This window comes from Neodiprion lecontei, chromosome 3, assembly GCF_021901455.1.
Source record: "Neodiprion lecontei isolate iyNeoLeco1 chromosome 3, iyNeoLeco1.1, whole genome shotgun sequence".
Lineage (NCBI taxonomy): Eukaryota > Metazoa > Arthropoda > Insecta > Hymenoptera > Diprionidae > Neodiprion > Neodiprion lecontei.
In genome coordinates, this window is record NC_060262.1 from 41,650,963 (window position 1) to 41,677,225 (window position 26,263).

Sequence of the window (26,263 nt, forward strand, 5' to 3'; positions counted from 1 at the left end):
CTTAAGATTTCTTTGATACACGAAAAACGGCATGCAGATGAAAAAAGTTGACCTTGGACGCAAAACTTGGCACCGGAACATCTCGTCCAATGGAAAAGCCTTGCGCCCCATAAATCGTGATGGGATTCGTGTAGCGCTTTTAGGAAGAATTCATTGAGCTACAGCAGATCGTTGGGGAAGAACGATAATCGTTATATATTTCAAAGTTACGAGCTTCGGCCGAGACGTTATCTGAGAAACTCGAAACCTCGAGAACGCTGCGTGGCTTGATTTAGAACGAAGTAAGCATCTGCCAATGTATAATAACACAGTGTGTACAAAATTGCAAAGATCTGGCAAATGTCTGTCGCAACTTTGACACAACGTTGCCGATGAATTAGAGCCCAGTAGCTTTCATGCTGTAGGTATGAAACACCCTCATCTGACACAATTGTAAAAAATTCGTGTAAACAACGATTATTTTCCCGATCGAAAAATAGAGTTGGACGCATAGCACATATAATGCACGGTGATACGATCAGGAACGCGGAGATTCGGATACGTAGGTACTGTAAAATATTCCGAACGGCATATTTCTCGCATCTGCCAACTGCACGTGGAAATTTGAATACTTTATAACTCTATACCTTATACCTTGTACCTCACGCCAGAGGCAGAGAATATGCTAGAAGAGAAAAATTCTTTCCACTAATTCCACGATTTGCTTTGAGGGGTTCTTTTGATCCTCCGAAAAATAGAATCCTACCAGTCTGTGTAGCAAAAATAAATTAGTAATTTGGAGAGGTCGAAACCCCACCTAAAGAGTTGTTCATCCTGCAAATTTATGGTTATAATGTGTTGGTAAATATGAATTTCGTCAAATTTCGTCGAAGACTTGACCGAATTCATATAGTCGTGTCGCGGATATGAGAAAATACGATATAGAAAAGTGGCAATAAAAGGCAGGTACCTACGAATATACAGGGCAACGAGGTCAAACCTGGATTAACTCCTGACGCGATATTGCTTTCAGCTCCAACTCGGCTCGGAGCTTTCACCTGCGCCTTACACAATAGGAAGACGTTTCTTCCTCTCGACGAACGACGAACCGCCGGATTCAACGAATCTTCTGTGACGCGTTGAAGAAGGTACGGCGAGGACCGTTGACTATCGGAAAAACACGTTTCCTCTGAAAGGATGGGGATTAAAAAGCGGTCGACTTGAGGCGTCGACGCGATCTCTTCAAGTAGGAAAAAGATGTGGAAAATCATGTTGTGTATATATCTGTGGCATCATCCAAGACCGAGATCCGCGTTCGAAAATATCTGAAATTTAGTATCAAAACGTTACTTTCTGAAAGGACTTGCGAATAATGTATTATATCCTCTCGGGTCGGCATCAATCTACTGTAACTAAGAGAGGCGAAATACTTGTGGTTGAGTCTTGTAAGCCTGAAGCAGGTTCTCCATCTTCTCAAGTGGATGGACATCGCTGCACGTCTATATCCCGCAATTAAAATGCCACTTTTAACTATATGGACCTAATATAGGCCCCAACAAGTTTGTCGAGGCTCAGAAGTCGCACGTTATGACGAAGAAAGAATATAATACGCAATACGGGATGAATTTCAAGATTCTTAGACCAAGTGGATGATGTATAAATAACACGTTTTAACTAAACCACGAAGATGAAATGAGTTGCAGGATGAGTTTCATTCCGTTCGATGTAACGGTAGAGGATTAGCGATTGGTCAAATCTGCGTAGTCACAATGCGAGTAGCACTTTCCGAACATTTGACGATAGAATTCCAGGTACAGGAATTTAATGCACCCATAACAAGCCCGCTAATGGCGCGAAGCATTAGTGCATAGTAATTACAAAAAGTAATAGCGTCCACTAGAGAACCCAGTCGTGAGCGCCATAATCCTCGTCTCATTATTTAAGATCGATTGCTCTTATAGTGGTTTCAGCCACCACTTCTATCCTGAACTAGTCGCTTTTGTTCCATTCATAGGAACCCCATTCTCTGGCTATACCTATCCTACGGAAGAAAAATCGTAAACCAATCGAAGCTTGTATATCACCACTCGCTTCCAGACAATATCCGGCTGCAGTTCAAGCTTCGGTTGCTTTTGCGGAGGCAGTCGCAGGAAATACCACACGAAGTCTTCGTTCTCGACCAGTCATTTGCAATTTGCTTGTGTCGATAACTGTAATCCATATTGGAGTAATTGGACATTGGAATGGTAGGTCAATGAAGTATGTCACATCATTTTTTCCGTTAACAAGAACTTAGAACAATATATAGATTCATTAACACTGTGAAGAACAAAAATGAATAATGAGATAATGATACAGTCTCGCAATCACATCTATATAGAATATGAAAAAGATGATTGTACTTACTGAAAATCATGATGTGACAAAATGATGAGACGATTGACCTACAATTCCAATATCCTTCAGCATTCTTCATACAACCCATATTCCTGTCCAACTACGCGACAAACAGTTATGATAGATTGTCCAATTTCACCGTTTGTATTCATTCGCCTTTGTCCTGGATCCAGAATTATTCACAAGCCAGATTGGTTCGCTCGTCTGTTTCAGCCGGCGCAGCAGCGACTGGACTTACGGGAACGGTTGGCAGTCAGTTTTCTGGGTTCCGTTCGAGTCCGTTTTACGGTTCTTCGAGATCGTCGGCAGAGCCGAGATCCCGAGTTGAAGACCTCGGAGTAGTCGAACGGACTTCGATAACGAAAAGACAGCTGCATTCCGGGGATGGAGATAATCGCGATGTTCCGAGCGGCGGCGCGTCGGCCGCACCTTCGTCCCTCTCTTCCTCAGCTTCGGCAATCGAATCCATCCCCATTTCAGTTTCTGGATCAAGCGACTTGCCGGAACGAGGATGGAACGGAACCACCCTAACGACGAAGAGTAGCCTCCTTCGGGACGCCTCGGCGAACGAGGTCGGCTTCCTGCGGCTGAATTCAAGCCGCGGAACCAGAAACGCGCCGAGAATCGACTGCGAAAGTTTTACCATCGGTAACCAGAAGAAGCAAGAGTTTTACAGCCCAAATTGGCCCGACAATTACCCCAACCAAACGGACTGCGTTAGGGTGCTTACAGGTAGGTGAAAATTGGCCGGTGACAACCATCGAGAAAATAATATGTCAGTCGCCCCTTCCACTACCGGGTAATAGTTGAAATAGTATCATTCAAAGTGGGCATTTAAAATGTAAATTGCATTTTGCATTTAACATTTTACCCATTTAAATTACGTTTCTGAAACGATTTTCCATTTTTCATTTTAAATGGAGCTATCGAAGCATTTTACCCAGCAGTGGTCCCATCGTCCCAAATTTCGTTCCTTGATTCGGTGCGATGATTGAATCGAATAATTTTACCCTGCACGAGGTCGCGTTCAAGGTTATACATATCTCGAAGTCAATTGATGACGCGAACTGGTGGGTTTATTCATCGACGCGATATCCGCAAGCTTGCAAGCTTCCGGGTTTTTTCCCATACGTCAAGCGCGCGTATGCAAGCTGGAATTGATCCGGGAGGTTATACACCATTGTGAAGAAATCGCCCGGTCGTCTCCTTGATATAGAGTTTGGTTGACGGGAAAGCTTTGTCGGCTTATCGTGACGCCTGACGCTTATTGTTAGAGCTCCACATCCCGAGTTTTGCCTTTGCTTCTCGAAGAATGAAGAGCTCGACCTTGTTGGCCAGCTCCTCGTGTTCACTTGCGACTTGGGAGAAAAAAATCATATCGATGATGTAGGGAGCGTGTATACGTACTTAGGGTGGAAGGGTTCGACCTGACCGGACTCCCTCCTCCTCCCCTTGGCATCGGGAAAAACACTCACGGCACGGAAAGGCCAAATTGGAATTGTAACCGGAGGATATAAACGAGACACTTCCGGTACGACGGGAGCTTGCAAAGCGACTCAGTTTAGGATGGAAACAAGCTCCCTGACCTGTTCCACACTTAATTGTGTCGTCCTCTTTTATTACTTGATATTCAAGCGTCAGGCAAACTGTTGATTTAACTCTCTGTCACTGACTGAATGTTATCTTAACCAAAATGTTACCTTCGACCATCTGGAGGATTGACTAAACAGTGCGCAGAAGGTTCATGCAAGTTGGATCATGTTGTCGTTAAATTGACACAATTAATAAAAATTTGAGGTCATTTATTTTGTAATTTGATGTAGGAATTGGCACATTTGGAACTCGATACTCACTTATGACGGTAACATGTGGTACCTCAGATTTTTTTGTCTCTTGCCGAGAAAATGTGTGTCAGTAATAAATTTCACAACTCCATATTTGGTCGAAGGTATTAATAATAATCTTGCAAAGCATCCACCCGTTCAGGGAGAAAAATCGGAAATCCGTCGTACCGATAAGTGCTCGCAGATCGATGTGAAGGCGAGTAAGCATCCCGATGGCCAAGGCCCGAGTCAAGGAAGAAGACATTCGTCGACGTGTCGACTGCAGCCGTCTGTCGAGTCCAAGCCTAATTTAGAGAGTCCCGAAAGTTATTTATATGGGGAATCACAATGGCTTCCCGCAGGGAAGAGACCTGACCGAGTTCTCTGTGCTAGAACTTTTTCCCTGACCCGGATTTCGCAGCCTCGCGCCTGCAGCTGGAGAGATAAGTACCTACCTAACTGTGCCACATCTGATGCCACAACTGGTCTAAGTTTGATTGAATCGATTGTCTCGTCCGTTTTGGCTTCCTATCCCAATTCTGCGACACCCGTGGATCTTCCCCAACACTGCAGGGGTTTAAATTATTTTTGGTTTCCTATGGTTCAAGTAACTGCGCACAACTCTGGTGATAATAATTGGAATCCACCTTCAACTTTTGGAGTGTAAACAGTGCGTGCTAGAAACTGGGATTGTCGATCTTGGTCGTCAGACTTGTAGGACTGTTCATCCACTTCGCGTCTATAGGTATATATTTGTTGTGTGGGTATCAGAACAAGAGAGAGAGAGAGAGAGAGAGAGAGAGAGAGAGAGAGAGAGAGAGAGGAGAAGAACGGACGAAATGGTTATCGGGACAGGCAAGTCGGCGACGAATTGGGCAGTCGGCCTATATCCTCTGGTTAGAGAGGACCAGGATAACCCCTCCAGATTAGACACAACAAAATTAGCCAATCCAACGACCGAACTTATTGATTGAAAAAATATCCACGAAGCTGCATTTTACCACAACCTCGTCCACATCTGGGGATTCGACACTTTACTTAACCACGACCCGCTGTATCACCAGCTGATGAGAGGCCACGAAGTACGAGCACTCTCTCTCTCACTATCAATCACGACGTCAATCATCATCAGTTAGAAAGTACGTTGATTTAAATTATATTCGTGATTTTCTACATGAACAATTTGATGAACTGCATAGTGTATAAACTGCGATCACGTCCCGATTTTGCTATCACGATTAATCTCTGTTTTATATTTCTTAATGGAAGTCAGATTGGCTGCCTAATATCATCTTGTGCGTAAGGTAATAAATTTAATTTCACCATCAATAACCTCCAACGCTTCGGTTACCTTCCTCTTTTTCCCGATTCGTCACCTCCGATTTTCTCAATTTCCTGATATAACATGTTATCGATATTGAACCGTATAGGTAAAATAAGTGAGGTAGGTACGGTTTTAAAATCAATTCTTACAATGTATACATACCTATATATGTATATGTATTTATATAGATGTCGGAAAATAAACTCTGAAAGTGTTTTATAGATAGATAACTAGATTCACGAGTTTTACTTTGACTGGAAAAGTTTCCCCCGCCTATTAGACACGAGAACTTTTATATCTACTGCGAGGATTAAGAAGTTTGGTGGGAATTTGATGAGTCCGAGTTTCATTGCAAGTTTGTCGCTCAAGTCTTTGGCAAAGCGATAGGAATTATACCTATGTATGTGTATGTGTCTGCAGGGTGAATTATTTAGTGGAACAAGAGAAAATGGTAGGAATATCGTTTTCCTCATCAAATGTTTGATTTCTTTGAAAGTGATGTAGAGACCAATGTTATTACGTCCAAGTTGAGACGACGATCCTATCGCACGGTGGAACCGGATCTGTCGAGCCATTAAGTCAGTCAAGTCTCTCGAAGGGAAATTCTAATGAAAAGGGAATGGTCCTTACGCTCCCGCTACTTCCTCGCTCGGGATTTTGAATCGGCGTAAGCGATCAACCGCGTCTATTTAATGAAGTCGATGGACCCATACCCTGCCTCATCTTACTGGAAACTTCCAACACTACCTACCGCTGCCATTTGCATATTGCTTCGATCCCCGAGCGCACACTTAAAGTCTTCGTTTCACTCGAGATTTGAGTTATTTACTCTTTTGATGATTGGGAGCAATCCACAGGCTGCATGATCCACCCTCACTGGGACCATCATTTTCACCTTCTGAAGCAACAGTCATACGACAAGGGAAAAAATATGGGCATTTTCAATAATTAGCACTTCGTATCTTGCTTCACATAGTTGCAAGGTTATTTAATGTCATGCTGAAATTTTAATTATTAAAAGTACTGTCCTCGGATGATTTCAAGCACATCGATATTTGCCGTGCGCGATAATTTTGTAACGAATATACTACATTCTACGTTAAAGGATACAGTAGAGAACCTGCGGAGGTATTAAAGACGTCCTAATTTGAACCTAACAGTGGAAGAAATTGATATATCTGCCTAGTTTAGATCAAGAATAGGATCTCTTGTCAATACAAGGGTAATCCTCCGTAGGTCCTGTTACCTCCTCTGCAGGTCCTATCTACCCACTACCGAAGTTGGCATTTTGCAGGTTTACATTAGGGCCAAAATTCCAACTCGGGTGTCCGCTGGTTGCGGGCTGATGTCATTGGTGCAGATAAAACCCGCAGGTCTTAGACACGCATGCAGCATCGACGCAAACTGCAGATTCCGGTCTTGCCTTCCTCTCCTTATCTCAAAAGACAGAAGACTGTTTTGGGACTGGCCGATCAAGAGTGAAAATAAAAACGACGCAGCTGAAAATAAGCCTTGTTTTTTACCACCTTATCTTTTCCAACGCGGCGAAGGCGAGACCATTTCCGGGTAACACGGTGACCCTGGAAGAAGGAATTCGCGATAGGTCAAGCCTCGTCAAGATGGGTGGAACGTGGACGTAGAGAAGAGAGCGCGCCGCGATCCCGGAGCTGGAATTGGCAATTCGCATTCGGATTGGGGATGTTTACTCAGGCTCGTATACGTAAACACAGTCCCCAGTCTTGCAGATAAACTGCGAACCGTGATTTCTCGTCGAATTCGCCCGGCCTTTTCGACGTCGTCCTCATTCCCATCCTGGACTTATGGAATCAGCGGAAAAATCAAACGGCCAAGTTCCCCAGCTCTTCTTCTTCTTCCGCATAGCTGTTCCAGCTCTACTTCGGATGGCCTAATCTTCGTAGCTCTTGGCTCTCGACGGACAGCCGTCACGTCTATTGATTATCATGAGCCACCTACTTCCCATCGCACTATCTGCAGAACTTTGACGTACCCTGTCCGCAACAAGTTATTATACAACAGCGTCAAGGTCCAACTTCTCTGCAGCTGTGTTCCAGGCGGCTTTGTCACTACGATAAACTGATTGTGGCAGGCGTGTGAGCGAGTTGATGAACACGCGGGGCAAGCTGTGTTGATTGACGAATTTCTCTCCCTCTCTCTCTACTCACATCCTGGGTTTTTCCACTTTCTGATCATTCCGCTGGACGTTTTTCTCTCATACTCAAAAGAAGAACCGAGCTTATGAATTCTACAAGAGTTCCTCTCTATCATTTATTTTAACCTTGACTCTAGAGCTTCCAAATGGTTCAGAGAACCCTCGAGCACATACATTATTGAAAATACCGTGTATCTAAAAGCAGTGCTTTATACGATTAGACAAGTGGGGTAGTTTACACTTTACGACCTGTTCGAATGGGTTTATCGATTCAATCGACGGTGTTGGGGATATATGTATAATATATTCAGCTGCGATCCGGTAATAGCGCCGATGTATAAATTTTTATTTCCACAGTGTAACGAAGGTGTTCGCCTCCCAACTTTTAGATTAAACGCGTTATCGTTGTTTTCTTTGATATCGCGGCGCTACAAGTTTCTACTTGATCTTGGAGTTTGTTTAAGTTCAGCTCTTTTATGGATCCGGTACCTCACGATTACTTCGGACGTTAGCTCATGCTCACACTGCAGTCTAACAAACTTTTCAACTGAGCTTTCGCCGAAGTAGGTATACACACACCGACTTGCATGTAAGGAACTTATACGCGCGAATGGCTGGGACACCTAACGCCGTCGCCTTTCTCCATCACCTTTGTAATCGGGCGAGTGCTCTTAAGGGACATGCCGACCGTACAGCACACACACCCATCCGCCTAGGAATAAAAATGCCCGGCTTTTTTCTCCCTTATAGCTCTTCATTCCGCCTCCCGGCCGCTGTCGCTTCCTCCCCGACGTCTGCAGCCTGTCGTCTTTGGTTATCCAGGGAATTATTCAACCCCGACGCATCGTTAGGATTCACTTTATCTGCCGTTTCCGCCTAGCTCGAATCCGGGTCTAAGAGCCACGTAAAATACGAGGACGATATGGGCGCCGCCGGGGGTCCGAGACGGTTCGAGTAAAATTATACGACTATTGGCACGGTTATTTGTATACCATACACAAGCCTCGAAATTCTGTATTCCAATGTACGCGGATACGGAGGCCTGTAGAAACGTCTCATGGCCTGATTTCCTTCATGCCGTCAAGACAAAGGTCCTAAGACAGTTGAGAGGAATTTGGTAAACGAAAAACCAAATAAATCCACTTGTGGTTTCGGAAAGTCAATCTGTACCTAAAGTTTTGCGAAAGATTTTAAAATTCATGTGAGCTGAGAACTACTCGTTTAAGGAAATCAGAATTGTTTCTTTTTTGGCAGGTTTTACCATCGTATAAAAAACATGCGTGGAAAAAATATAAAATACCAGGATGAATTATTCACTGCCTTGGCATGGAACAGCCTATGTACACTTTAATATCCTTAAGGGGGTGCTATAGTCAGTTTTTCCCGACTGCGTTGAATGTCTTTTATGTTGGATGTTATCAGAGGTTACGCATGGGGATGGCAAAAAAGGGGATAACAGGCCTATTCTTCATGTGATCCCGAACACAAACACACCAACATATTCTTGGCGTAAAATTAAAATGTGTCGTCGTTCGAAATTTCATGTAAAATTTCGGCTGTCATATTCAATTTTTTCAACGTCTCTCATATAAGTAAAGATAGGAGACATTTAACAGAACGAAGTCGGTAAGAGATGACTACAGCATCCTCGCAATCGACAATATTGTCCCGGAAAATTTTCAAAATCACGAGTAGTACCCTGGCCGCAGGGATTACAGGGACAACAATCCCGTACAGGAAGGGATTAAAACTGAAAGCGGACGAGAGAGGGGGCGGAATGAAAGAGGAGATTGGTGAAAGGGGAATAAAATTTCTCGAGTAAATGGCATGCAATTATCCGATGTAATCACTCCGGTTCCAGGCCCGCGGCCATCCAGAAGAAAGGAGAACCGGCAGAGTGGGCGATCCGTAGCCTAGCCGGGAGATTAAATGTTCCCTCGATCCCCGCCGGGACGGAGGAACGCGTGTACGACAGAGGCGTTTGTTTTATATTTGATCGTCGGCACATCAGGACTCGAGAGTCCAGGATGTTTATTCTTGCCGGGTCTCGACGGCATACCAGACGGCCGGTTGGCCGGCTGGCTGGTGGGATGAAAAATAGCTCGGGCCGCGACGATCGGCCGAACGACGGACAGGAGCAACGAACGTGCCGACAGCCGCACCCGTAACACCCTCCCACAATTTCCGTCAATTCTACTCCCTCTTGCTGCCGCCGAGAAAGAGAGGCGGAAGAGGCGGGAGAGGCGGGAGGGGAGATTTATCGGGCGCCCAGGGACAACCACCCTGCTCGAAGCGCATGCCTCGATTTCGATGTACACTCTCCGGCATTAATACCGTTCGCGAGCCTTCCACCCCTGGCGCCACGTGATCAGGGGCAGGATCACCAACCCCGCTATAGTAAGGTGTAGAGATAAAAATATATAAAAAATATTACAATAATTGGTAGCGAGGTAGGTATAAATATTTTACTACCTCCTCCAGGCTTTATACTATTTTTTTCAGTATTTGTCACGAGTTTTTCGAGTGACAACTTAAAAGAAAGAAAAGTTAATAGATGAATCATACTGCGGTATAGGCATGCATAGCCGCATAAACACTTTCCGGATATCTCAAAGGTCGGACTAAGCTTTGCGGGTTCGCGTAATCTTTTCATTCGCGCTTTCGAAGTGGTTCAATACCGGACGGAGGTTATATCTGGAGATGCGAACGTTGTAAACCCCGGAATTCATACCGAATCGACCAAACTGTGACCACAGTAAGCCTTGTCGATCATGTCTTTTTCTTAGCCAACGTGAGGGTATCGTTTAATCTTTCCTACGATTGAATTGACGTGTAGGATCGACTGAGCGCGATACATTGATGAGTTGATCCCTTCGGTGGTCGATGGTATAAGCTTCGGAGAAGAGTAATTGAGCTCTCTAGTGATGCAGTGAATTCAATTGACTTGTGAAGTAGATAAAACAGCAGAGAAACAGTATAGAATAGAGAGAGAGAAAAGAAGGCGGTAGTGTGGGAAAACGACTTGAGTGGAAAAGACAACCCATTGTCGCACTATAGCGAAGGCTACTATACACGAGTCTTGGAAGAGAGGAGATTAGATTGGATAAAAGGCAAGTAACGCGTAACAATACGATATAAAGATAAGTAATGGCGGTATACCGAACTTAAACAAGACCAATTAATCAGCACTGTGACGTCACAGAGAGCAAACGTCGAATGCAAAAAGGAAACCTGCCGACAGGTTTTGTGAGACTCGCAACCATTGGTGCGATTGATCGAAGGTGTGAAAATGGACCGTTGGATAAAAAACTATATTGAAAATTGACACGATTCATTCTTACCTCTTTCCCGCTCGATGTAAATGAACATATAATCGTCTAGCAAGAGTAGACAAACTCGCCAAGGACATCGGCCCGGCCATGAATGGGACCTAGACTTGGCTGAGAGATCGAAAAAGCCCACGCGAAGTATGCGACTGGCGTAAATTTAAGTTTCGTCTCCGCGGACGCGGCTCGGATTAAATATAGAAACACACCGCAATTCCGATGTGGACATGGCAGCTACCGTATCGCGATGCTGACTTTACTTACCTGACACTTTTTCGCTGTTATCGAGCCTACGAGTCGGCACAGAATGCTTAGGAAATTATTTCGAAACTCGTGAAATACGTGTCGATGGTGCTGAGGTATGAGGGACAACAAGGCACTTTCGATGCGTGAAGCAAAATTAATTATTCCTCTAATTAGCTCGGTACGAAACCTCCGACACTAATGTATAATAATATTCTCATTTCGACCAAGGTATAATACTTTAAATATCTCTTACTTGAATAACAATTGGGGTGCTGGTACATTTTGAAATAGCTGTTCCGCCATCTGGCTCTCACTCATAATTTATTCGTTGCATATTTTCAGTCAGATAATTTGTATATTAATCAATCCTTTCGAGTCTATGTGATAACACTCAACGGTGGTTTTGTTGCCCTTAATATTTGAGTGGACTTAGTAAGATTCGATGTCAATGACTCTAGGGGTAAGCATAGTTTTTCGAAATTGTCTCCAGCTATTTATTTTATCGACATTTTCATATATGACTCTTTGTTGCCCTGATTTTATCCGTGAAACTACGTGTTTGAGAACGAAGAATTTACGAATAAAATGAGGGTAACAAAAAAAAATCTTCGTGTAATTTGGGTGAGAAAACATGCCTTTTTTTTCTTCCTACGTTTCACAAGGGAATCTAATTTCACCTTGATGTATTCACATTCCGTCAAATGTTTGTTAAACGTAGTTCTTTGTTTAGAACAAGGCAAAACGTTGATTAGATCGTTTCCACGTTTAGCCTGGTACATTCGTGATTCCTACCTTTCATGTTTTTGTCTATCGTGACAGCACCGTTGAATGGCAAAACGCGAAGATTAAGGGCACGGTTCAAACTAAATCTTCCATGATAAATTCAGAGGATTTGTTCATTCCTCAAGTCTCGAAAGCACATCACGAGGCAATTTCAAGAGTAAAGACTCGCTAATATATTATCTTATAAAGATGCTTTTCATGATCAGCATCGTATTTGATCTCTACTGTACAATCCGCATACTCGTTTCACCTTTGCGAAACCATAATTCCAAGCCTCGTCATCTCCAAAAGGAATCCTTTTACTCCACCGAAACATTATTTTCCTCGCTAAGATCGATGAACTTTGTATCTATACTTCCTGGATCAATACATCTGCGCAATTCTATACATAGCAACAATTGCAACTGTACACTCAAAGGTGCATTCTCGCGTACCTCTCCAGAGACGGTCGGGTGGGTGCTTTAAGGGATGAGCTTCCATTCGCCAGGGCAAACACATTGTAAACTCGATGGTATATAACCGGTACATGAAACGACGTCACTTCGGGAGGGCAAAAAGCTTCGCTTCACTCGCTCTCTTTGCAGGCCATTAATCCGCTTCTGATGCAACCGCGACAGTCAAGAGTTAATCGAGTGTGTTCACTCTCTGTACGTTCGTCGGTGTTTTTGGCGGGTCAACTGTAGGAGTTAGTTTAGATCGCGTCATTTTAACGGTGCCATATTTGCCTCATGGGTTCGAAAAACGTGTCTAAAGACACCGAGAAAATTCGTGTTCCATTTGATGTTCCGGTAATGAGACTTTTGGAACAAACTTGAAACTTTGGCTATGAAAATGATTTCCTCTGCCAGACAACAGGAATGTCAACAGCGTGGTGTGAATCGATATGCACAGTCACGTCTGGTCGGAACCCGACTGAAGCTTCCACTTAACTTCATGACGGTGAAATACAACTCGGCAGATGACGAAGAGACGTTCGAAGCTTTCCGCTTGAAAAGTTTGCCTCTCGATGCCTCTGATGTGGTAGAGGATGAGACAGGTCTGCTCGCTTGGGGCCGCTACTCAAATTGAGTTACTATTCCACTCCAGAGGTAACGGGCTGTCAAAGAATCTCTTTAAAGTCATCGCCGGGCCAAATGGCAGCCACCGTGAAACGCGCATGGTGATTTATACCCGGTTTCTCTGTAATGGCGATACAATTGCATCACGCACGATGTAGCGTTGAAGTTGGTGCGATAAGTCCGACCAATCTAGGCCGAATCCCGCGACCAGCTAACAAAAGTTTTACATGACAGCTCATCCTTGACTACGAAAGAACAAGTAAACAACGGTGCTTTTTCCCGCCAGCGGACAAGGGCATGCTCCTGAAGCTCGACTTCCGGGATCGGTTTGACATAGAGCCGAGCGATGGATGTCGATTCGACTTCTTGGAGGTTCGTGACGGACAACATGGGTTTGCCAAAGAGATTTTTCATCGGTGTGGCAAGGAGTTTCCCCCTGTGGTCATTTCGCAGTCACGGTACCTATGGCTACGATTTCACAGCGACGAGAACATCGAGTACGGGGGATTCAAGGCCGTTTGGAGCATGATACCCCGGCCCACGGATAGTAAGTCGCTTGAGTTGATATCAAATCAATTTCGATACCCCGAGACCATTTCTTATTCATTTTCTGACCAAAGTTCTGAACCGTTACTTCAATGCCTCGTAGATGCGAGGGGAAATATTTTTTATCTTACAGTGGAGTACCAAGAATCTTTTGACGTGTGGAAGCGTATTCTTTTCACATTCATGTCTTGTCCATGAGAATATCAAGACCCGCAATAATTTGTTTCTACTATTTCAACGCACAGCTCGAGTTGATTGCTGTTAGTTAGTGATGGGTGTTCAGTAACAGTTCATAGTTTTTACATCAGACGAAGCGACATCCTGACTAGCTATTGAACCCGCTAGAAATTAAGATCGAGACTTCTTTGATCGTGCATCTAAAATATCCATAAAAATGCCCCGATCCTTGTTTTAACACTTTGCGGCACAACGTCTCATACATGGGACACGTTTTTTGAATCGGTTATTCAAGATTTATAACCAATTTTTGGGATATTGGTGTCATTTTTTTTTTTTTGCACAATTGTGCTTCTAAGATGTCATTGTTGACGTCTTGAGAGAGATTATGATTCCGTGAATATAGTGAGCGCTATAAATAAACAAAATGTTGAAAATGTCGGTTTTTACAGAATAAATGTAATTGTTGGAAGATTATGGGGACTAGAAAAGTGGAACTCGGTAGTCTTGGGTCAAAATTTCAAAATAAAAGCGGATTCAATACGGTGGACTCAAAATATAAGAATTGATGCAATTCGCTTGAAATTTGTTAGTCAGGGGTTTTCGGTGAAAACGAATCCGACGTCAGAATTTCAAAACTCATGATGGCGTATCCAAAATGGTGGATTGAAAATATAAAAATTGATTCTACTCGCTCGTATTGAGTCCATTATTTTGAATTTTGAAAATTTCTAGGATCTGACCCCATTGAATTTGACTGCAATGAAAAATGTATGCTTCAAAGAGTTAAAAAAACAAACTTTGTGTCTGTTTAATCCAAAGAGGTGATACCGGAGCCAGAGTCCTGCCTGTTAAATAAAACGGGGTTCGAGGCGAACATCAACAGCGAGGAAGTAGAGGAACAGAAAAAAATAGCGGAGAAGAACGGAGTGGCTCTTGATTGTATGTGGGTGGTGACGGTCGAGGCGGGATGGAAGGTAGTTTGTCGTCAGGTCAAAAAGCTGCGTCGGAGCTCGAAATCGGAACTACGTGTAACTTGCGTTTATCCTTCATTTTGCCACAGATCCAGCTTTCTTTTACAAAATTCAAACTGCAGAGGCCGAACGAGTGCGACAGCAACTTCGTCGACATCTTCGGTGAGCGGACTGACCTCCCCTCCCGGCTGAAGAATTTCTGCGGAAGCACCGCTGACCTTGTCAGCACTGAAACGAACACCCTTTTTCTCCGGTATTACGCTGAGCCACGGGCTCTCAATAGCACCTTCACATTTCTCGTCACCGCCTTTAGAGAGAAGGGGGGCGATAGCTCGAGTGAGTCTGCATCGTCATGATACGTAGCTGAAATTTTTTCCATTTAACGCGGAGACCCTGAAATTCGAAAGTTTTTCAAAAATTATACGATTCTTCAAAAACCTCATAAATTCTAATTCACCGTCACATATCTCGCAAAAACAATTCGATACAATTCTGCAGCTAATCAAGGTAGGCAGTGACAAATATTTAACATCCAATTGACAATATTTAGATATATTTTCAAGTTCGATAATATAGAAAAAATCTGATTTTGTGAATTATTTCAATATTCAATTTTCACATGTCTACCGTATTAAAAGGAATAATTTGATATTCAATAATCAGGCTAAAAGTTTAATTGCAACTGTTGTTCTGAATGCTTGTACAAGGATTGTGACGCGAGGAGCTTTTTTAAGAGCACTACAATTTTTGGCGTTATTTCAACCAACATATGAGACCTTAGTGAAATACAACGAATCCAGAGGTGGAGAGAGAATAACGTATCATGTATTGATATCGTTGAAATTTCACGTCAATCGGAAAAGTTTCGAGTTTCAGGATAAAAATACAAAAAGGGATCCGACTCAAATTTTGCAAAATGTATGTATTTGAATCGTCGTATTTCAATTGATTTTGAATTTCCTTTAAAAATTCCAGAATGCCGTGACGGAGAATTCGACTGCGATGACGCAAGATGCATCAAAGGCAGTCTGAAGTGCAACGGAAATGACAACTGCCGTTTCCGAAATGACGAAGAGCCCGCGAAATGCGGGGTGAGCATAATTTTCATCGAAATGACGTAAACCGCGCATCAAAGCGTTTCCGTTCATTCTAAATATCAATTTTCCATTGGGCATCCAGTTTCCTTTTTACCGTTCAGCCATACGTGCAAATCGGATATTCACCACCTATTAGAGCCCCGTTTCGCGCATTGCGCCGGTGACTGGTATTCCCGTGATTACGGTGAACCGATCGGGTGGCTTTGGCCCCAAACGCCGCTCGTTATCGCCACGGATCAGGGATCGGATCGATACTTGAACGCCCCGCGGTCCTGTTTGCGAAACCAGGTGGACAACGGTCTGATAGTTGCAGGAAACCGCAACGTCGCCGTGTGACTGTCGCTGTTTGCGACACTCTTTTTGGAACACAGAAGTTGTAAAAAGAGGGTGGAAAACCGGAGGGAACGACAACTAGAACGGAAGCGCTAAAAGCTTGCGGGGAAAAACAAGTGCTTTGCAACATCCGGGAACTCCGGAATGCTTGGTTAAGATTAGGCGGTCGGTAAAATCCAGCGTACGAATTTTCCCGGATCAACGACCTCTCGGTGAAACAAAGAGACGGAGAAACGTTGTTAGTCTTGTTACTGATTTCCTCATTTACGTCACTCTGTTTACCGTGGGAACAATTCGAGGATATTCTCCGCGACACCCGAGGCTGCTGCCGAAGCCATCCACGAGAGTGAAATAAAATCGATACAGCATTCCGTTTCCCCTTGTTTCTGCTTTCGCGATGCCAATTAGACACCGAGATGTATAGAGTTCATCAAAGTAGAAGCTTATAAGAGCCAATCTGCGGCGATTCGCACTCTTGCAGGGCTGCATTAAGTGTCCTGAAAAATACTAAAATTTGGACCAATTATATGTGTCTTGAAAACTCGAATGTCCAATGGATTTTTTCATTTGTTTCGATCAATAATGATACCTCTAATTTTTCTAAACTTTCCCGCCATTTTGTAAAAATGTGGCGACCCGAAATACTTTGGACACGGATCAATGAATGTTTCATTGTAAAATGAAGACCTCGATAACACATCTTTTCGTCATGGTTCGAAAATGGGATGAAAATGTTCATTATTTTTTTGTTTTGAATTTTTGTTTTCCCAAAAAACAAAAAGAAAAAAAAAAAGTCGCTAGACTTTACTTTTAATGATGGTTTCCTGTAGTCAAACTTCGTCTTTTTAAAGTTCGATTTTCTTTTTAATTCAAGAGTACACCGAAGGTGACAAATTTTTTTTTGTTCGAATTAAGCATCTTTGGTTGACGATGACCCGTTGGTTTGATAATCCCATCAATCAGAATAGTGATCCACGCTCTGTGTTTATGAATTTAAAAATTCATAATTCCATCCGTTGAATTTTGAATCAAATATGAAAATATTCCCCACCAAGCCAAAGCACGGCCGACGATCAGGTCGCAATATACGAAAAAAGGGGGATCAAAGTGTAAGACACCATTCGGCCGTAAAGCAAAGTGATAGGAACGCGTGCAGAAACGGTAACGGAGAAAAAAGAGAAACTCGTGCGAGCGACACTCGTAACAAGTTGATTATCCAGCGTGCTGAACTCGAGCGATAAATAACCAATCGCGATTTATAGTCTATAGCTACCTTATGCCTGCCTATCCCACACCGGCATCAAGTATAACGTAAAGATACTTTGATACTGTACGAACGAATGGAGCGAGGAGTCGGTGAGCGGACGGATCGTAGCCGTAGGCATAAAATGAGCTCTAGATCTTCTCCTCACGCCTGATCCCCGGAGGGTGCGCCAAAATCTATTGGACACGCGGATCGAGGCAAGAGAGGGTTCGTCCCAGCTCTCTTGTGAATTTTAAGTCGAGCCAAGCGCGTGATATGTTCCATTATTCTTTGCTCCAGAACACGGGAGGCTCCGTATCGATGAACTCGGAACACATAATCATCATCCTGGTCGTATTCTCTCTGATAATGTTCGGCATGAGCTTCGCCTTCGTCTTCAACTGCGTCCGGAAGCTGATCAGAGACCACAGAATAATCCAGGTGAGAACTGACAGAGGTTACAGAAAAGCTCTTCCAATTTGTGTTTTCAACTTCTTCCGCAACTAATTCGAAACGCAGGAAGTTCCTGTTTGAACGTGCATAATTAAAAAGAAAAATCCCGAGACTCATCAGCTGTAAGCTAACTTCCGATCGTTCTCCGGGTTTTTCTTTGTTTGACTCGTTTAATGTATACGAGGTATACAGGTATCGGAAATTCGGGGGAAAGCGCAGAGCTCATCACAATAAGATGAAAGGAGGATGCGAATTTCTTTGATATTCCGCTCTTCAAGCGGCCCGAGAACGCGAAACACGGTGAACTCGAACATTAAAATTTGCGATCTTGCATCGCCACGAATAAAGCCACGCCAACATTCGTATAACAATTGATTCTAAAAACGTTCGTGCATCCGGCAGCGTGTTAATTTATACGCCGGGCAGATTTTCGCCTGCAGTATAAGCGATGCAATCAAATCGCAAATCGGCCACTCTGCTCATGCCCAATTAGTTGAAATTTCAGTAGCTGAGTCTCGATATTCGAAATCCTGTATTTGCAAATATATGAGTCGATCCTGGCAGCAATCACTCGCCCATTAGCGAGCACGTCGTATTCGTTAATTGAGGTCTCAAGGCTTCTTCGTTATACCGGAACCGGAACTCGAAAGCAATATCATTCTGACCGGTGATTTGAAATCTGTAGAGTAAATTGATAAGTCGGCATCACGTCGTCTTCGAAATATCGTGGCAATAATTCTGGCTGGTAAATATGTACATTTCATACGGTAAAACCGGATAAATGTCAGTCATTTGTCCTTTCCGACACTATCCGACCACGAAGGTCTTTATTCACGTCTGTAGCGTTCTGAGAAACCAGACGCGAACGTAAAGCACACGATCCGGTAAGATGGCATCATGTCACGAACTCGGTGAAAGCAGAACAGATTCGATAATAAAATATAATAAAATTAAAGAATATATATGTTTGTACAATACAATTTGAATCTTTATGTAGACCAAGTCACTGATCAGATAAGAGTGATAGTTAGAAAAAAATGTTGAAAAACTGATCTTCAATACAGGGTTTTACAGGTGACCTGCATATTCGGCAGAGCTTTATCATATGAATTATTAAAATATTTCTGAAAAGTATCGGTACCACAAGAAAAAAAAACCAAAAAACAAAAATAAACGATACGCATATTGTGTGTTGAAATAAAGATATAGGAATATTTTTCATTTTTTAAGATGAAAAGTGATGTTGCGTTGTGTGATGTCTGAATAAATTTTATGATGATAACATGGTTCAAGGTTTTTGAATATAATCTTTGAACGAGTCATTCTAAAGAGACCGTGCGCGATATCGACTACAGTACCAAATCCATCGTATTTATCCCAATCGACTGTCTACGCCAATGACTCAGCCAATCTTAACATGGCTACGCCATCACACAAAATAAATCAATCGTTTTTAAATAACGGTTTTCTCGGTAATTCTGAGACTGTTACAACAACTGATAGCAGAAAATTATCCTTAATTTTTTCGCTACAAGTGTTTTTTTTTCCGGAACAATAATGACAAATAACCAAAAAAACCACTCGTCAATGTTAGGGACAAATTTGGCCACTCACGGCGCTACTTGTACTCGCGCTCGGTTCCTATACGTAACCTATACAGAACCGAGTTACTCATTTCATAATCATGATTATTCTGCTATTCATCCTGGTAAATTTACCAATTGCAAATCAACAAGGCACTTGTCTCTGACTCTTTCCTCTGCAGGAGCACATCCGTCAGTCGCGGGAGAACCGGCTGGACGAGATCGGTCGAAAAACCACCCCGTGCCCTCTGTCGTCGACGCGAGTCGACTCGTGCGATCACCGAGGATCCAGCGAGTCGCCGAGCCTAGAAGTGGCGCCAAGCAAAGAGCTGCTTCCGCCGCCTACGACGACGACGACGACGACGGGTTCGTCCTGCGCGTTAATGGGCCACGATTACACCCGGGAGCTGCTGGCGAGGGAGGCGGACTACTCGGCGATGGAGATAAACGACATCCACCGCAGCAACAACGCGAGCAACGCGACCCAGGAACGGCTCCAGGAGTCGAGCGAGGAGCCCGAGACTCGCGACAACGCCTGCCAGACGAGGGAAAGCCTCTTCGACGGCGTTCCCATACCCCGAAGGACGACTTCCGGCTCCCACTGTTCCGGATGCGGCTGCGGTCCGAGCGCCGCCTGCGCCCGTCACAGCGCCCTCATCCCCCCCCCTCCCCACGGATGGTCCCTCCACGACCCCCGGTTCCCAGAGCCTCCGGACTACCTCTGCAGCTACCAGCGATTCCAGAGCCCGAAGCCGGGGAACCGCGAGCCCTTTCACTCCCCGGGGAAGTTCTCCCGGCAGAGCACCCTCGACTCGGGAACGACCGGGACGACCGCCGGGTCCCAGCACTCCTCGGGGAGCGCCCCCTCCAATCAGACGACCGCCGGCACCCCGACCTCCAGGCGAAACGACCCCAGGTATCGGGCCGAGGCCGTCATCGAGCTGCCTGAACTCGAGCGGCGACCATTCAGCATCGAGAGCACCAAGAGTGCCCCCGACGTTATCGCGACGCACTGACGGCGGAGGACCGGGGGCGAGTGGGAACCTTACCGAAGGCGGCATCCCCGACGCGTCAGCGTCGCCACCCAGAGCTCCCTCGACGACGGCGACGGCGACGAGGACGAGGATGAGGATGAGGACGGTGCTCGCAGAGACGGCTCTTGATACTCCGCCCCTCCGCCGTTCTATCCCACCTGGCCTCGACGGGGCAACGATCGGAACGTTCGGGGCTCGGGATTCGCCATTCTCAACGGTTTTCGGAGGGGGGACGAGGTCGGCGCTACCGTTCGATTTTAAAATTCACTGCCGTTGTAGGGTAATTGGCATCGATTTGGGTTTTCCGGAATTTCTCAAAATCGCGAATTACTGCACGCAGCGTCCATAAATTATGTTATCGGTTTTAGGGGGGAGAAGTACAGAAGTTATGACGTTACAGGCAAAAAGCGAAATTCATAGATAAAAAATTAATGATCGATAAAACGTTGTTAATAGTTAACAAATCATATTTGACTCAACTAAAATTTGATGATAATAACGAAACGTTTATTTCGCCATATCCAAACATTCGTTTTTTAACAGTAAATAAACTTTTTTCTCAGTGCGGCTCCGGACTAGGGTGGCTCCTATCAAAGGTAATAGATTAAAATTTCTCTAATGCGTATACTTCGTTTAATTATGCTAATGTAAAAAAATCTTGAGCCGAGAAATCGTATTCATACACACCTAAAGAAAAATATGACGGAAGGGGAGGTGGGACGGCAATTTTTTTTATGTCATTTGGAAGGGAGGGCGAGTCTTTGAATCTTACAGAAGATGACAGAAGGAGGGGGGGGAGGGGCTCAAAAACCCTCAAAATTCGATGACGTAATTAACGGACGCTCCCATATTTCAAGCGATTCCTAAGAAATCGGTTACGAATCATTCAAAGGCGCTGACAATTGCTTGGAATAAGTGTTGAAATCGTTCAAAAATCGTTGGAATATCTTAAAAATTGATATCCTCTGAAATCGCTGTCACTTATTCTGCAAGTGTTTGTATAGCCCCTCGGTTGTTACGCCGGCTGCCTCGAAGAAGCGACGGTGAAGATCTTCATTCCGGTTTGAAGTATGTCGAAGGAAAATCGTGGTAATTTCTTTTGCAAAAAATGAATACTATGTTCTTGGGTGAACCGTTTTTCGGAGGATCTCGATGTGACAAATTATAAATACATGTGATAGCGTTAGGTAGAAGAATTATACGACGCAAAAAACGATCGTTTTATACAGATCGAAACTCTTGGATGCGTATAGTATACATAAAAATTCCATTTAAAAATTCAATGCCCACGGATGATTTCTTTTTTGTTTAATTATTGTGCTCTTTCAAACCCAGTGCTTAGAATATCACGAATTTGTTTGGATTTAGGCGTTTGCTTCAAAGGTTCCATTTCACGGAAAAACTACTCTAACGTTTAAAAGAATTTTTTACTCCGAACAAGTTGCTGGAAACAACAATAAAATACATATCTTTGTAAAGAACGCATATAAAAGTATGCCGTAGGTGTGTCTTTTTTTCATCGCTGAAAATTATCGCGCATATTTTGTCCTGCCTAATTGTTACTCCCTTATTCCTTCTTTATTCAGCTCCAAAAATTTACATTTCCGTATATTACAAATATCGCATCACATTCGCATCAGGCTTCACTCTATCGTAATTATCATTTATAATGCACGTTGACAAACTTTGACACGTCTTTATATTTCATAATTTGTAATCTATGTATATGTATATGTATAATAAGTATGTAATTGTAATACTGTAATATATAACTGATTAGGATGACTATTTTTTCATCATGACTCTCTGATAGCCGTATACGTATAATGTATAATCTCAAGAGTTTAGAGTCTACGCGCGTTTCAGAATAACGGAGTTGCATTTATATGTGTATATATTGTACCAACATTATATCTATGTAATAATTTATGTTGATAGTTGATGTAACTTATACACAACCTCGAAGAAAAAAAAAAAAAGAAATATTTGGTAATCGTATTCTATAATCTATTGGTTACAGTTTTTCAGCAGTTACACTTACATCTAAAAATCAGCTGAAGATCTTAAGCTAATTGTAAACTGAAACGCGCGTAGCCCGTTTCCGTACGACCAAGAATAATCAATTTATAGTCAATTACGTACCAAATATGTTCTATAAGGTGTACAAATGATGAAATACGCGCGTCTCATTATTGCGATGTATGTATAATACTTGTATAAAGAAATAATAATAGTGGGGAAAAATGAATAAATAGATTACGAACATCCGCGATGCATTAATTAAATTTGCGAGGCTTTTCACGCCAGCCAACAATGGCTCACGTTCTTCTCTTTTCAACGTATCTCGATTATTTTTTTATTTTTTATTTATTTTTTTTCATAAAATTTAATCTCCGGCTTGAATAATACATCAGCCCAACAGCTATAGATTCAATTCTTCGACCTGAAGTATTGACGAATTATAAAGAGACTCGAATCGCGCGTCCTACGTCAATTCTCGTTTTATCTAAAAACACTTTACAATTAATGATCCTCTCTCATCTGGTATTCAATTTTTTATTCTACACTGAAAAGCCTCATCAGCGATATAAATCTGATAAAACAGGTAAATAATATGTATTTCACTACGCACTGGTATAATATAATAAAATGATATTACATGTAACATAAATTGAACAGAAATTGTGATGTATACATTTGTATATAAGATAATAAACTACATGTAGAAAAGAAGAAGACGAAAAAAAAGAAACTGAGAATGAAAAGGGGATAAAAAAAAACAATTCCGCGTGAAAAAAAAGAATCATGCGTAGTACAATATAAAAATGTATAACATTATACATGATAATCGCGTAACAGCGGCCAGAGATGAAGATAATAAACGGTAATTTTCGAATACACGAATACCAGCGATCGTTTTATTTTCTCGTAAATTAATTCCTCGATATCCCGATTAATTAAAAATCACGGACTCATACCTGATTCGGATGGCGGGGTTCGCATGAATAATCGCATATTATTGTGCTCATTAGCGTATCTACAGAAAAATCAAAGCTGGAGCGTAAAGAGGCCCTGAAAGTATGAGAAGGGTGTTCAAAACCGGGGCCGAGAATTTGTTATACAAGGAAATGGCGGCAGCCAATTCATCCGTAAGTGATCGCCTTTCGATAAACCGTTCCGAGTGCTACGTCCTCGGTGCCCATTTTTCTTAATTTCCCGGCTTCTTTGTCGCAAAGCTGAAGTGTGCAATTCCGACTCACCCCGAGAGGGAGAAAAAGCTTTGAACCCGGAGGCTGAACAGGGCGGCCATTTGTCAAGGCTTTGTACACACGCAAATATGCGTGTACAATTGTTATAGAACGTGTATAACACGCCTCTGCACTTAAAGTCACCATCAATCCAACGTTCGCGCACTCCCAAATAAAAACCGACGGTTCATTGTCTTCGAATTTTTGCCGTCAATTCCGCGGCTTGCTTGCCAGATTTTCCTGAATTTTGCAGAAACGCCGCGAATTATTCAAGAGTCCTCCGTAATTTGCAGACTCGGTGGGTAAATTGTCAGGTGCGTAATTGTCGAACGTGACTTCGGTATCGGTTCCCTAATTTTCGGCCACGGCACGTAGATGGACCTCCATGTTATACCACAACCCCGGGTTTTCATATTCACAGGCTCACCTTGTACACGGCTATCAATAACTACGCCCTGTTGCCGATCCGGTAAGTATGAATATTTAATAAAATCAGTAGAAAGTAAAGAAAGAAAAAAAAACCAAACAAAAAATATAGGCTGACCTAAAAAGAACTGGACAGTCCTGCAACCTCGTGGGATTTTCTCAGAGAACTTGGAAATGGAACTCGGTTGATTTGCCTGAAAACCTGGACGTTTTTAAATTAAACAAGGTCGAACCGATTGACTTTGAAGTTTCATCGAATTTAGTCCGCACGTTTTTCAGTTATTGTCAGTCGGAGATATTTACATTTTTCAAAATAACACAGCATCGGCTAAGCAGAAATTCTTCTAAATCTAATCAACTCTAATTTAGGAACAACTCCATCGATTGAGATAAAAATCGTAAGAATCCACTTGTATTCGTTTTCAAAATATTGTCGGACAAAAATTTTTTCGCACATCTAGATGTACAAATAAAAATGGACGGACCTGATTCTGGACCTCGAAACGTCGAGATCTCACAATGAAATTCGACTATTCATTTTTAAAATGATTATCATAACTTCCTATCTACGTATATACATAGGTATTCTGTGAAGGCAAATAAACGAGAAGTTAACAACGAGCAATCAAGACTTGCAATAGAATTTCTCACCCGTATAAGAAATCCATCTCCTAACCATGTATATTCCAAGTTATACCAACTGTATGAAAAAAAAAATGATGACCTTAATTTTTTCGCCACCAGACTCGAGCTTCCGCAGACTCGTGGTTTTCTTTGAATCATTATCCGGTCTGTGTATATAAATTATAAATTAGGCGGAAGAGATAAAAAAAAAAGCGAGGTGGTTAGGGGCCAGGTCTAAGCACATAAAACTCGTTTGTCTTCGTTAGGCTATTCAGCTTTGTTGCTGCTGCTGGATTGTCCGGCGTGTTTTATCCTCGGCAAACGCGGCCTTTGGGTTTTCACCCCACCTCAAAGGAAATGGGAAATCACGTGTGCGGATTATCACTGTGCACGCAGTAGGGTGGTCCTTGAAAAGATCATTTTTGAATTTCGACCGGTGCGCCCCCCAAATCGGCTCCACGTAATTCAAAAATAATTCACTAATTTTTTCACCAAGAGGGTGGATTTCCCCATTCAACCCATTCAATGAAATTTGGTGTAGGGAGGTTTCTTGGGTCGCTGATTACGAATCTGAACTCAAAATTTGAAAATTAGAAGCGGCGGATCCAATATGGTGGACCGAAACCCCAAAAGTCACTTGATAATGCCGTGTTGGATTCGCCATTTTGAATTTTGTAGTTTCAAATTCAGATTCGTAATCAGCGACCTCGAAAACCCCCGATTACCGAGTTTTATCGAAATCCGACCACTTTTTTGATCTCGCTCTGCCATATTGGATCCGCCAATTTTGATTTAAAAATTTTGATTCATGGGGCGCGCTGGTCGAAATTCAAAAACGACCTTTTTAAGAACCACCCTAGTGTACACGTACCTAAGCATTTCGCACCGCGTCCTCATCTCGGAATCTCGCAATTGCGAGCGAAATTCGACAGATCGGCACTTATAGCCAAATAAACTTGCAGCGTTCCGTTATCGCTTCTGCAAGCTCGTTTAAACTCTCATCATCCATGTTCTTCGTACACATTCCCGGCTCAAGATCCGAGTCGGAATTAGTCCGAGCACGGAACAAAGTCTCGTACAGACTTTATTCCGTAAAATCGAATCACTGGCAATTGAAATTTCGCCAACCATTTTCGTTCACCCTCCGCAATTACATTGTAGAGACATATAACGGTCGAACTCCTTTCGAAATTGGTGCCAATTTACGTACAATTCCATAGTTTTCTTGTTCCTCGTTTTCAGCTCAAGGGAACTCATGTTAAATTTAAAGAGTAACACTACTCTAACGGCCGAAAAAAGCCTAACTTTGGAAGGAATAAAATTTATTTTCAGTGGGTTTATTTATCACACATTAATCGATTCTTGGCCAAAAAATAAGCAGCAGATTGTTGACAAAAAAAAAAGCTTGCATTAAATTAA

The 26,263-nt window shown here is 42.9% G+C and overlaps 1 protein-coding gene across 1 annotated transcript in view; it reads left to right on the forward strand.

Annotated features, from left to right (window-relative positions):
- LOC107225336 overlaps positions 1 to 23,426 on the forward strand; it is a 36,889-nt gene extending 13,463 nt beyond the window's left edge. The window contains exons 2-8 of the mRNA XM_015665763.2: positions 2,590 to 3,108; positions 13,393 to 13,653; positions 14,652 to 14,806; positions 14,893 to 15,139; positions 15,779 to 15,894; positions 17,777 to 17,917; positions 19,695 to 23,426. Coding sequence (XP_015521249.2) covers positions 2,590 to 3,108; positions 13,393 to 13,653; positions 14,652 to 14,806; positions 14,893 to 15,139; positions 15,779 to 15,894; positions 17,777 to 17,917; positions 19,695 to 20,528 — 2,273 coding nt within the window. The 3' untranslated portion in view covers positions 20,529 to 23,426. The remainder of the gene's footprint in view (positions 1 to 2,589; positions 3,109 to 13,392; positions 13,654 to 14,651; positions 14,807 to 14,892; positions 15,140 to 15,778; positions 15,895 to 17,776; positions 17,918 to 19,694) is intronic.
- Positions 23,427 to 26,263: the final 2,837 nt, after the last annotated feature.